The 14,443-nt window shown below is 39.3% G+C and overlaps 2 protein-coding genes across 4 annotated transcripts in view; one reads left to right on the top strand and one right to left on the bottom strand.

Moving 5' to 3' along the window:
* TBL1X (transducin beta like 1 X-linked) overlaps positions 1–2,138 on the top strand; it is a 345,971-nt gene extending 343,833 nt beyond the window's left edge. For all 3 annotated transcript variants that reach the window (XM_069072808.1, XM_069072807.1, XM_069072809.1), the window contains one exon: positions 365–2,138. In XM_069072808.1, the coding sequence (XP_068928909.1) occupies positions 365–391 (27 nt within the window). In that variant the 3' untranslated portion in view covers positions 392–2,138. The remainder of the gene's footprint in view (positions 1–364) is intronic.
* GPR143 (G protein-coupled receptor 143) overlaps positions 1–14,443 on the bottom strand; it is a 94,921-nt gene that overhangs the window by 9,104 nt on the left and 71,374 nt on the right. The gene's annotated exons all lie outside the window — the stretch shown is intronic.

Genomic DNA, 14,443 nt, shown 5'->3' with positions numbered 1-14,443 from the left:
TACCTCTCAAAACCCTTATCTTCCTTCTAGGTTCAGCTCAGGTGTCACCCTCTATGTTAAGCCTTCCCCCTTTCCTCAGATTATCTTGTATTATTGATATATGTATGTGTTCTTCACTCTTCCCTGCCCCTTAGTAGAATGTAAGCTTCTTGAGGGCAAGCATGCTTTTGTCTCAGGACCAGGCATGTAGTAGGTGTTTAATAAATACTTTTTGAAGTGGTTTGGCCTATATTCTGGGTGATTCTTGGGCTGAGCCACCATTTTAGGCAATAATCATCTCCGAGATATTAGATTGAATTTGTAGATCACAGAATTGTGTATTTGTAGCCTCTCATAATAATGACATCTTTCTTTTTCCTTCCAGGTTTGTGTTCTAGATCTGCGGAAGTAAAGGCAAAAGCCTATAGAAAAATTTTTAAATGGACCAGCAGTGAATGTGTGGGGTAGCAGCACTCTTCAAAAACAATTCTAACAGCTCGAAACTGTACAAACTTGACTTAAAGTTAGAGTGTACAATGACAACAACTCTCCCTGGCCACAAGGAGTCTAGTATTTTTCTGTAATCTTCATCAAGGAGTAAAACACACACACACACACACACACCAACACAGACACATACACACACCGACACACACATACACACAAACACAGTCATATCACAGGGGAAAGGATGGTTTCCACCTGGAACATTCAGCCTTGGAAGCATGAAGCCACCAGCTAGACACTGCAACTGTTGGGTTTGCATTTGAGAACTCATTCTGATGGCTGAAAAAAAAAAAAAAAACAAAAAAAAAAAAACAAAAAAGGAGGACAAAAAAAAAAAAAAAAAAAAAAAGCAAAATGCTGTGATAAACCAAAAGGGAAAAAAATTCCTCCTTCTTGTGATGTTTTTTTTTCCTTCCAATTTGGACACTACAGTTGCTTTCCCAAAGGACGTTCAGAGACCAGTTTGTACTGACGAAATGCGCGACTTTGTAATCTCAACACTTTCTATTTTCTAGAATTCTTTTTGTTCAATGGTTTTTCTATCAGCTGGAATATTATAGCCTGGGCACCTACAGGCTTAGATTGGAACTGGGATTTCCCTTCCTCCCCTGTTCTGTTTTGTTCCTTTTTTTGGTTTTATTTTCTTTTTATCTGTTCAGTAAAAGCACACAGTAGATACAGCCTGATGGACATGACAACATTTTTGAAAGACAGCTTTCCTCTTCCTTTTCCTCCTCCTCTCTTATCATGCCCACCTTAATCTCTTTATTCACTCCTCTCTTTCTTTTAGTCCACCACGCTTTAGACCTTAGCATCTAAGGGGCACTTTCAGTAAATTGTGTATTAAGTGCTTTATGTGACAGTAGAGGGCTAGGGGAGCTTTTTACAGGAGAAAGATGACTTATAAGAGAAAGAACCCGGAGTATTTTTGGAAAAAATATTTTTTATGTTAAACGATTTTAAAAACCTAAAATTGCCACCAGAAATAGGTAGATTTGTGTGATTCATGTAAGACACAGAGTTTAAAGTACTTAAAGATGCAGTATCCCTTTTCCTCTTTGCCTCATGAAATGCTATAGGAAAAATGTGGTTGAAGAGATATCAACCTTCTCTCCCCCACTTACTGTGTGAGTTATTTTATTAACACATCAGCTTGTTTGCAGCGTGCATTAAAAAAAAAAAAATTCAAACTCTTGGTTCTAAGTACAGTATTTAATTTTTCAAGCTTTAGATTCACCTGAGTAGCTAACAACAGACTATAGGCACTGGGACTCCACAGAAATTTCTGAACTCATAAGATGTGGAAGGTGCCATTAAAACCTGCCCCCAAGGCATAATTTCAACTATTATTCATTCCTTTTTTTTCTTTCTTTTTTTTTTCTTTTGCAGTAACAAACACAGCTCTTTGGTATCATCACCATTCTAGAGATTACCATTGGCTAGTCATCACAGAGTAGACTTTAAAAGGCTCCACGATCAGACTTTAGAAAATAACCAAAATAAATGTGAGGAAGATTTTTCCTTCCTGAGGATGAAATATGTAGGTAGGATATTATTAATAATTTCTGCCGCTCTTTATAATTACTTTCCCCTGATGAGAAAATGGGGAGAATGTTTGTTTGAATAATAAATCTTTTTACGATTGTTTTTAAGATAGTAATTTCTTTGTGTTCCTAGCAGAGCTTCATATTATTGTGATCAGGTGATCTTTTGCACTATTTTTTCAAAACCCTACACTGGCCTATTTTTAAGATTAGCAATAGGGGAAAATACTTGTGAGAGGAGAGAAGAGGCTCTCTTTTTTAAATCATGCATTTTACTGCAAGCCTAGGAAGGGATCGGTGGGTTGGTCTGGTAATTGGAGCCCCTGAGGGCTGCTGATAACAGACAGATTCCAGCTGGGTGCATGTTCCAGGGATGATCAGGGCTATTCTTGAGAAAATGAATTGTCCTCTGTGGAGAGGGAAGCCAATCTCCATGAAATGAGAAGGGCTTCCAACAGTATTTTGGAACAGAGTTAAAGCAGTTACCAAAACTGTTGCATGGTTTTTGTTTTGTTTTGTTTTTATTAATTGTTCCAGGATGATTAACAAGATACCACTTGGGTATTTGGATTATCCAAGATCTGTCCTCTAGAGGACCAGTGAAGTGCTCTGCTTATGATCAGAGTATTTTTTTTTTCAGCTGCTTGTTCCCCAGGCACTTAAAACAAAGCCAAGCTAGAGGTTCCATAGAAGACAGTGGGCCCAACTCGTTGATTTTAAAACAACATGACACCAACCTTGCTGTCTAGGTAGATTTGTGGAACAGTGTAGTTACTGCCATCTTTAGTCCTCTCTCTGCTTGCCCCACACTCACCCTTCCCTCAAAGTAAATCACTGTACAGATTTAACAGCCTCAAAATATCCAAGTGAATGTTGTCAGAAGGTAGTGGCGCCATTTTTAATGCTTACCACCAGTGACCACCCCCCTAAAAAATGGAGGCAGGGAATCTGGTAAGAAGAACCTGTTAGACAATCTAAACATTAATGTGGGCAGCCAGGGTCTTGCTAAAGTATTTTCATTTTACCTCTTGGTAAATTTGAACCCCATTTGCATGATCAGATTCAATTAAAGCACTGTGCTAAGGAGGCTGTTAGCTTCCTAGAAGGAAAAATCGCTCCAGGCCACAGATGAAACCCTTCCTCCTAGCCATTTGTCTTTCAAAGGCATGCCACTGGTTCACAAAGAACCATATAACAGAGTGTGGATGATCCCACACAAATCCATCAACCCCATCAGAAAAAAAAATTCATTTTGTTCATGCATTCAGCAAAGAGTTTTATCGAGTAACTTGAGATGTCTGCCCTACTGCCAATGAAGACGGTGGAGTCATCTTTATACTATTCAAAGGACAGTTTGTTTTATTTTTATCAATTAACTTTGTTTACAATTCTTAAAAATTGTGAGAAACAGAAGTACTTAATGACTTAGTGACCAAATGCCCTAATTCTGTGAGCATACTAAATAAATCTATCCTTCACTGACTGTCTTCAACTGGGTTTGAAAAGATGAGCCATGTTGGAGGGCCTGTGCCTGAGCTCAGTGTGATAAAGAGTACTGCGTCTTTCACCTAGGAAGCATTGGGTTGGTCCCACAGGGGGGACAAAAAGGGCCTAACGTGACAGGGTTGAACACGCACTAACCCCGTGCTCCATTGTAGGACTTTACTTTTGTCTTTAAAAAAATATAGATCATTTCAGAGCCAAGTGACGTGCACTTTGTCCAACGTAAGGGTCTGCTTTTTGTTTCTTGTTATTTTTTTCCTTTAAAAAAAAATCTTTGTTTTGCCTTTAAAAAAAGAATTGTGTTTCTTGTCAAATGCAGAAATGTTTTCAGCCACTCACTGAAGTTTTTGAATTCTGGCTTGTGCAGTTTTTATTGTCTGTGTCAGACTTGCAGCCAGACTCGGTTCTCCGTCAGCATTTCCCAGGTTCAGTTAAGTCAACATAGACCCGTTTTGTTCTCCCGCCACCCCCTACTCACCCACACACTTAAAAATCACCTCGTGTGTCGTAACTCATTTGTTTCAAGGAGAGAATCAACAGATCATATTCAGTGTCTTGAATAAATTGCTATATTTTGATATTAGAAAACTTTGTGGGTGTTGTTTCTTATTCTTCCCGGGTCACTCGTGTGTATGTTCACGTTCCCGCCAGGGGATTAATAGCCAAGATTCTTTTCCAAATTGCTGGTCCATTAAAGATGAATCGAGCCTTGTTTTGAAATGACTGGCACAAAAAATAATTACAAATTGTCTTCTAAAGTCTTGTTCAACTAAGATTTCTTTATCATCAAAACTACGTAGTTCAAAACAACTCTAGCTACATATCATTAGATAGAAATGGCATCAACCACTGTTTATGTTAAGTATATTTTTCTTTATTCATAGAAGGAGTCTCCTTTTCATTTTTATTTCAAGATGGAAGTTTTGTCTCAGGCAGACATTCTCTTACTAGTCAGATGCCTAGACCTTGGGAAGTTAGAGCTTTAAGAGCTCGATTATTAGAATTAGATTAAGGTTGAAGATCAAAAGTGAAAGATAAATAAGAAAATTAGTCAAGTTTTTTTTAATCTATAAAGCCTCCAAAACACTATACTTACCTTCTTCGAGATTCAGTAAATGAAATAAAGGTCCAACAAGAATTATCATAAATGAGATGACAGAATGGTAGAGTATAGGCTGTAACTTACATGGGAATAGCAATAACAGTAAGAGCATTTATATAGCACTTCAGAGTTGGCAAAGTAGTTTCCATATATCATCTCATTTGTTCTTTACATCAACCCTGGGAGGCAGGTACTATTAACTTCATTTTACAGATAGGGAAACTGAGGCTGAGAGGGTGACTAGCCCAGGAATCTCACAACTAAGAAATGTCTGAGGCAAGATTTGAATTCAGATCTTGACTCCTAAGTCTAACACTCTATTCACATTCACTACCACACCTCACTGCCTCAAGAGAGATACAACCTAAATCCAGATGAGAAAAAGTAGCTTCATTTCAGACAGTTCATTGAATATGCTTTCATTTATCAAGATAGTAAGAGGACATTAAGAGCTTAAAATTAACATACTTTTTAAAAAAAGTATCCAATACTACTAATATAACTGTAAACCTAATTTAATTATTAATCTTTCACAGAAAAAAAAATTTAAGATTTTCACATTCTTGTAACCTTGTAATTCTGCTTCTAAACTAGACATAGAAAAAGCACAAACAATTTTTCATTACGTGATTTAAACACTTCTTTGAATGCCACAGAAACTCCAGTTTCCTGTATGCTTTGGGGTGGATAGAGCCCTAAGCCTGGTTTCAGGAAGACTTGGAGTTCAAATCTAGCCTCAGACACTATGTGACCTTGGGCAAATCACTCAACCCTGCCTCAGTTTCCCCACTGGTAAGATGAAAATGATAGCATAGCAGCTGGCACGTAGTAGGTTCTTAATAATTGTTTGTTTTCCTCGTGCCTTATTTACCTTTTTTAGGTCCTTGTGGGTAATAGAGCAACCAAAGTAGACCTGAGGCCAAAAGATGAAAATCTCTTGTAGACAGTGGCAGTAATGCAGAAAGACCCCAGTGATGGATGCCTTGAGATGTCCTGAACAAGTAGTTAGGATGTCAGAAAATACGCCGTCAGATAATGTAACTATCCTTTCATAGAGGAGCGAACAGGCATAGAGAGGTAAAGTGATCTTAATTCACAGCTAATAAGAGCCAGGGTCAGGATCTGAATCAGTCTTCCAACCCCCCGTCCAGGGTTACTGCTGTACTGGTTTAGGTGATCAATGGAAGAGGGAGTTGAATGAAGACTAGGATTAAGTTCTTTCTTTGCACCATGCACTTGGGATACAATTACAGTTGTATGTGCCACACACTTGGGATACAATTACAAAAGAATGACAGTCTTTCCCTGTAGGAGCTTTTATTCTGGTGGAAAGAGGTTACACACAGAAGGAAGTGAGCAACTACCGAAAAATGTTTTGATTGAGAAAATCACAGGGATGATGAGTGGACCAGTAGGGCAGTCAAGGAGAATCAATCGTGGCCCTAAGTGGAGTGTCCCAGCAAGTCAGCAGGACTCATCATGAGTTTAGGCAGCCTGGTATGCAGGGAGCTGGGCAGAAGAACAATTATCAGGAGGTAGGGTGGTGATAAGGAATAAGGCAAGATTTCCCTATTCCCCAAAACACACACACACACACACACACACACACACACACACACCCATATGCTATAAACAAGATAGTGTTCAAAGCATGATCACCCAAAAAGTAACAATATTGAGCCCCAGTATATACCATATGCGGGCAAGAAACCTAGGTCATGTAATTCATATATTGGAATTGACTCCCACTTAAAGGCTATAACAATGAAGAAGTAATGACCACCCTGGAAAAAAAATCTTGAACCTGGTGCAGCCATATAACAAGGTTAAAGTCAAACATTTTAGAACAGTGGCCAATTTGGCATCATATTTCTGCTGTAAGTTTTAGGGGGCATTTTAAAACAATAAATAATGCTTCACAAGACACAGTAAATCTCTGAGAGGCTAAAAGCTATATACAGGTGCATCATAAAGTTAACCACTGCCATTTTCTAATGTAAATTAGCTTCCTAATTTCCAGTGATGATATTGACAAGTTCTAACAATGCTGGGCATTCTTTTGGGGGATTCAATAGTTTTTTTAGTTGTTGATGTTTGGGATTTATTTTGTTTTGTCTATTTGGAGGGGGGAAGGCAGGGTAATTGGAGTTAAGTGACTTGCCCAAGGTCACAGAGCTAGTGTGTCAAGTGTGTGAAGCCTGATTTGAACTCTGGTCCCCCTGACTCCAGGGCCAGTGCTCTATTCACTGTGCCACCTAGCTGCCCCTGGGTTTTTTTTTTTTCCATTAGGGCCAGATGCTTTTACAAAGTTTATGTGACTGAACCATTATAAAGTTGAAGCCCCTTAGTCTGTGATTCTCAAAAAGCTTTTCCATTTGGGACTCCTTACTCTGAAGAAAACCCTTCTACCAAGGTAATCTTGACTTAGAATTCTTTTGTGTGCTCATATTTGCTTATAGGTGAACATCAAGTCCCCTGACTCTCGTAACTGTTCATTCATTCATGGATTAAGCATCATGTATATGCCATATATTGTACTAGATGCTGGAGATACAAAAACAAAATAGTCCCCTCCTCCAGAGTGTGTTCTCTAGGTTATAGTTGCAGTTAAAAGTGTGAAGAAGTGTGTAAAATAATCTGGCTAGGTGGAGAGAGATGGAGGGGAGAGGGGAGATTGACTTTCTACACTGCAGGGAAAGAGAAGAGACCTTGCTTCCAAAGAGATAAAGAAGGACCTGCCCAAGCAGAAAAATGGGTAGGAGGATGGATGTGGGTCATAGCGTCCTACAGAAATGACCGCCAGGATTTCCTTTTAGCTAATGAGCCTGCTCAGCTAGCTTGAGAGTCATATTGATGCTTAACTGTTTACATAATAGCAGCTAATAATAATAGTGGGCACCTAGGTGACATAGTGGAGTTAGGAGAACCCGAGTTCAAATGTGACCTCAGACATTCGCAAGGTGGGTAAACCTAGGTAAGGCAATTAACCCTGTCTACCTCTGTTTCCTCATCTGTAAAATGACCTCGAGAAGGAAATGGCAATACACTGCAGTATCTTTGCCAAGAAAACCCCCCCAAATGGAGTCACAGAGAGTCAGACATGACTAAAATGACTCAACAAGTAATAGTACTGTTGCTACTGCTATTAATGTTAGCTGGTATCATCAATCATATTTTTGTTGTCGCTCTAGACATATATAATAATGAGAAGAAACACAACAGAACAGAGTTCTTGCCTGATGCAGACCCAAGTTCAAGTGTGATGCATACCAGCTAAGTGACCCCTGGATAAGTCACTTATTTTCAAAGCACCCAGGCAACTCTCCCACACTATAAACTGCAAAGCAGGTGCTAATTTGAATGGACAGAGGGAGTTCTTCACTAGACATTTAATACACTAATAAAATCACAAGTCCTGCCAGTCAAAATTCTCACTACTTAATAAAACCCAAACTTGTAGGCTACTATAAATTAGTATTATTAATATATAATCCATTTTAATTAATAAATGTATTAATGTTTTGTTGTCTATTGTAATTTTATTAGCAAAATCTACAGAATTGTTAAAGTTTAACTGCTGCACTAAGAATTTTGGGACACCCTCTACTTTAGTACAAGCTGATGTCACTTCACCAAATAGTAGTAAACAATGATAAGAATACACCATTGGCCTTGTCAGATGTCATTGAAAGGTTGAAGTTTACCTACAGAGAGAGCTTGTGAGAAGCGAACATCCAAGGGTGGAATCCAAAGGTTCTTTCTGGATAGCAGTACCAGCATGAACTCAGCCAGTAACATATCAACGTAGAACCAGCAAAAAAATGGCGGAAGCATGGAGATTCATTTGTAGAAATGGAGAAGAGGGTTTATAATAGCAATTCGGAACCAGAAATTGTGAAAGGAGAATTCACCAGACTTAGGGGCGGCTAGGTGGCGTGATGAATAGAGCACCATCCCTGGAGTCAGGAGGACCTGGGTTCAAACATGGCTTCAGACACTTAACACTTAACTAGCCATGTGACCTTGGGCAAGTCACTTAACCCCAATTGCCCTCCAAAAAAAAGACTCACCAGACTTAGTAATCAATATATATCATACAAGAAACAATAGAAATGGTACTAAACCACACTGTAGGCTATAAAAATTGACCAGATATCAAATGCCTAGCAAGACATGACCTGTTGGCTATAATTACACATTCAGTTCTCTTGGATCTTTCGTAGCTGGATGGAGGGCTGTGACCGACAAAGGACAAATCTACATATTACAAACACAGGCCCCAAAAGTATCTGGAGAACTCAAATGATCAACTGTATTGGAACCAGATCATTATCACAAACCAAATTGTTGTCCAGTTGTTCAGTCTTTTTTTCTGCTCAGTCTGACTCATGACCCCATTTGGGGTTTTCTTGGCAAAGATACTAGTTTGCCATTTCCTTCTCCAGTTAATTTACAGATGAAGAACCTGGAGCAAACAGGGTTAGGTGACTTGATCAGGGTCACACAGTTAGTAAGTGTCTGAAGCAGAATTTGAATTTGGATCTTCCTGACTCCAGGCCTGTTCCTCTGTACCATCCAGGTGCCCCAAGTCTGCTGCTGAATTTTAATTGAAGATACTTTTCAGTGAGCCTACAGATGATAATCTTATATTCTCATACTTGTATTTCAGTTCAAAAATCTGTGCAACAGTTTGTAGAACATTAAAAAGACTAATAACAGGACAGAAACTAGTCCCAGGACCATTTCTGCAATGAGCCCCACTGAAAAGGATGAAAATAACAATTATAGCAACAACTAGTATTTGTATAGCACCTAAAAGTTGACAAAGCACTTTGCTTACAGTGTCTCATTTGACCCTGACTACAATCTTGAGTTACTACTAGTGTCCCTGTTTTACAGATGAGGAAACAGAGGCTCATGAAGGTTAAGTCATTGGTCTGGGGTAGCTAGTATCTGAGAATGAATGTCAGCTCAGCTCTTCCTGGGTCCAAGTTCAGCACTCTCTCCACAATTTCACGTTACTTATAGTCTTAAGAGAATTGTCTGGGGCACTGAAAGTTTAAGTGACTTACTTGCCCATGGTCCCTCAGTCAGCACTTGGAAAAGATAACACCTGAACTTAGGTCTTCCTGATGCCAAGGCCAGTCCTCTCTATCCAATATTCTGTGATGCCCATCATCACCACCCCCACTCTCATCACCCTCCCCTTGTCATCATCATCATCATCACCACATCATTGCCATCTCTTTTCTATTAATTTTAGATTGTCTACAAAAGGATGAGTGAAGAAGAGAAAGAAAGTTCAATATATCTAATAAAACCAATGATAGTAAAAGGACATTGAGGAAATGTTAGGAAAACTATCATTTATTCTCTTTTTCTTATGATAAATTTTCAAGTTTATTTTATCTGTACTGAAAAATGGTAATAGGACTGAAGCAAGAAATATCATAACAGGAAACAATGTGTTTAAGGAAATTATCCAGGAAAGGGAAAGACTGGAAAGGTAAATTTAAAGATAAGCTGCTGTATGCTTTATCTAATGATAATTCTATGGAAACGATAATGACATTACTAGAAATAAATCTTGACTCCCAGAGAAGGGAAATGTATAGAATATGAAAGACTCTTTTTGGTACAAAGAAAAATAAACTGACTAATAAGTGGACATGAGTAAAGAAGGAATGTCTTTTTAAAGGTTTATCTTTAACATTAAGAATTAAGAAGTATCAGACACTGAAACATCTGTAGAGGTGAGTGATGTTGTAAAACAAAATATATCACTAAATATATTTACCAGGAACAGCTAACACTCCAAAGCAAAAAAGGAATTCACTACAGATTTATGTGGTTCCTTAAAATAATTCTAGAAAATTTAAATAAACCTAGATATATACCACAGAAAATGAACACAAGTGAGTGGGCCAGATTTTAGGTAAGATAACAGGAAGATCTTGGAAATGATCATTAAGGACAAAGAATGGAAAAAGTAATGCTCCATCAAAGTTCCATCAGAGAAAATGGTAACTCAAAAACTGAGGCAGCATTAATCTGGAGATTATTTTAAGTACAAAAATATCTAGACAGACAAAATAAGAGATTAACATATGTCATTACATCTACCTAGCAAATGAGAAAAGGTATTTGTGGTTTCTATGCAGGTGGAGGCACTGAGTGGTGATAGAATGTCTATATTTATCGGCTTAAATAAATTCATAAAACTGTAAAGCCTCAAAAGACCTGAGAGAAACAGAGAGAAAAAATTGATTATGATGATAATGGGTAAAAAGAGCAAGAACAGAACTGTACAAATCTCCACAAGTCGGCCCCCATCATGTTCTGGGTGGGCACAGGCTGGCAGGATTGGACTTCATGAGGCTGATTTAGACTAGGATCAGGTTGGGCATGGTGGCATACCCCTGTAATCCCTGCTATTGAGGCAGCTTCAGGTTGATGGATTACTTGAGTTCAGGAGGTCTGAGCTATAGTAGGGCTAAGTTGCCAGTAAGCCTGAGAGCACTATGGCAAACCCCAGGGAGTGGTGTCACCAGTATCCCTATAGAGGGAAGAAGTGACCTAGGTCAGAACATTGGACCAAGTTAAAGTTTCCACACTGATCAATATTTTGATAAGGCCTGTGAGTAGCTATTGCACTTTGAAACAGAGATCCAGTCTTGCCTTTCTCCCTACCAAAAATGGAAACACAAAAACCCCACAACACTAGAACCATAGAGTCACAGATGTTAGAGGGTATCTTTTTTAAAATTTTTTTTAAATTTAAAAATTTTTAAATTTATTTAAATTATTACTTTTAGTTTACAACATTCAGTTCCACAATCCCTTGAGTTCCACATTTTCTTCCCCTCCCTCTTCTCCTCCCTTTCCCCCCATGGGCAGCACGTAATCGAATATAGGTTCTACAAATACCTTCACATTAAACATTAGTCAGAAGGATTATAATCAATGGAGTGAACAATGAGAAAGAAGGGACAAGACAAAACAAAAGAAAACACAAACGTGAGAGAGCAAGTCGTTTGCTTCAATCTGTGTTCAGTCTCTAGTTCTTTCTCTAAGAGTTGTAGCTCTCTGTTACCATCATGAGTCTTTGGTGTTGTCTGAGTCAGAGGGTATCTTATCAGTCATCTAGTCCAAACTTCCCTCATCTCCTCCATTTAATAGATGAGGAAACAAGTCTGGAGGGTTACGTGATTTTTCCCAAGTTACACATTTAGGAGAATCTGGTTTTCCCTGAAGATAAGGGTGTCACACAACTATCCTCTCCCCACTTAAGGCTCCAGGAATCTCCCAAGAGCTTCTGAAGAATATAGAAGTACACTAGAATTGGTCTCCACCAATCTTAGCCTGCTCTTCCTAATATAATGAAAGTTAACATTTGTTAAAATGTGAAGTCTAAGTCATTTTAATGACTGGACCTAATGGAAAGAGTTTCCAATGGAATGGAGGCAATCTGGGGGTAATAGGGAAGCAGCTGGGGTTGGGTCATGGGGAGGAACTTCCCAAATATTGGGGGTCACAGGTAGATGTGGAATGATAAGTATCCTTGTTAAAAGTCTGTTTCCTCTTCCATATTGCATACTTTGGAGCAGCAAGGAAGCTTGGGGCAGTTAGGTGGCACAGTGGATAGAATGCTGGGCCTGGAGAGAGAACAAGTCATCTTCCTAAACTCAAATCCAGCCTCCTGAGATACGTGCTAGCTGTGTGACCCTGGGTAAGTCACTTAGCTCTGCCTTAGTTTTCTCATCTGTAAAATGAGCTAGAGAAGGAAAATAGCAAACTCCAAATGGGGCCACAAAGAATTGGACATGACTCAACTACAACAGCATGGTGTACTTTCAAATCTTGAAGGATAGATTTCCTTGAAGACAGTTATGTCCTTTCTTCTCCTGGCTAAGCACCCCCAATACCTTCAATTGTATTCATATGATATTATTTCAATGCTCTAAACCAGGGGTGGGGAACCTACATCCTTGAGGTCACACATAGCCCTCTAGGTCCTCAAGTGTGGCACTTTGACTGAATCCAAACATCTCTAGCATTTGTTCTGTGAAGTTTGGATTCATTCAAAGAGCTGCACTTGAGGACTGTATTGGTACGGGAATTTGAAGATCTTCCCTGTCCCTTAATGGACCTCAAGTGGAACCTAACAGGAGGGGCTCGACTGGGGGGAGGCTTGCTTTTCAGGAAGGACAACACCTTTTGTTACTTTGTAATTAGGCAGTGGGTCACAAGGGTTGTGATGGTCTCTGACCCAGGAGAAGGCTATATATGCCCTGATGTGAGGGTTTGCTTTGGGGCCCACTTTGGGAAGAGTTGTGTGATTTGGCCAGAGGAGACTCCAGGCAGCTGTTGAGCCCCCTGGATTTGAAAACCCAAATGTTGGTGCTTCTGTCTGGTAACTAACCATGTAGGTATATGATGGTCAGACAGATAGAAGCCCTGTCTGTTGGTCTGTTGAATTGTGTTATTTTCTCTGTTTGTATTTTTTTTGTCTGCTTGTAAATTCTGTTTGTATTCTCTGAAGTTCAGGGTGCTGACTTTTTTCTCTGAACTAGGTAAATTATTTATATTTGATTAAAGTAAGATTATTGACCCCTTTTGAGTTGCTTTCATTTAGAAAAGCAGATCAAAGAACCTGTGCTAGCAGCCATCCTGGGTATGTTAGGGTGCTTGCTGCTACAAGGACCTAGAGGGTGCCATGTGGCCTTGAGGCCTCAGGTTCCCCAGCCTTGCATACCATCCTGGCAACCTTCCTTGGGACCATCATCTACAATTTATGTCTTCCTAAAAGGTGGTGGCAGAAATCAACACTGTATTCCATACATGCTCTGACCAAGGCAGTTCAGCAGGATTATGGACTTTCTGAACATTAATTTTCTCTTAATTAAATATTGGATCACATTAGCTGCTTTGATTATCCTAACTTTAGGCTTTTGACTCATATTACAGTATTTTTGTTTTTTCAGTCTTATCTGACTCTTCGTAACCCCATCTGGGATTTTCTTGGCAAAGATACTGGCAGACAGGGTTGAGTGACTTGCCAAGGGTCATACAGCTAATAAGTGTCTGAAGTCGAATTTCAACTTGGGTCCTCCCGACTCCAGTTGCAGGTGCCCTACCCACTGTACCACCTAGTGTTAGCCCCACCCCACACCCCATTGAGGTTTCAGTCCTCTAAAAACCTACATCCATCTTCTTCAGATTAATTGCTTAAACCCAAGTATAAGATCTTGTATTATACCTCCTAAATTTAATCATACTAGATTCATCCAAATGTTCTTGAGCCCATCAAGATTTTTTTGGATCTTGGGGCAGGTAGGTTGGAGGAGTGGTTAGAGCACCTGGCCTAGAGTCAGGAAGATCTGAGTTCAAGTCCAGCCTCAGACACTTACTAGCTATGTGACCCCGGGCAAGTCGCTTAACCTCAATCTCCTCAACTGTAAAAAAAAAAAAAAAAAATAGTGCCTACCTCCCAGGATTGTTGTTACAATCAAATAAGCTAATAATTATAAAGTGCTTAGCGCACTGACTGATCTGTGTGTGTGTATATAAATGCTAGAACTATTATTATTTTCTTCATTAAACTAACCCTTGTATTTTGTGTCATCTGCTAATGATGTGATAAGCTTCAAATTTTCTTGTTTCTTCAGACTCCTGCTGTACTTACTGCCTATGGACTATTTTTCCCATTCTCCTTCATTGTCCAAGTAAGATTCCACACACACACACACACATGCACACACGCACACGCACACACACACACGCACATGCACACATATGCACACGCACA

Source organism: Petaurus breviceps, unplaced genomic scaffold (assembly GCF_028583685.1).
Source record: "Petaurus breviceps papuanus isolate PSGF00001 unplaced genomic scaffold, PetGlider_PUasm1.0 90849, whole genome shotgun sequence".
Taxonomy (NCBI): domain Eukaryota; kingdom Metazoa; phylum Chordata; class Mammalia; order Diprotodontia; family Petauridae; genus Petaurus; species Petaurus breviceps.
Note: the sequence above shows the minus strand (reverse complement) of the source record. Positions and strands in the feature narration are given on the sequence as shown.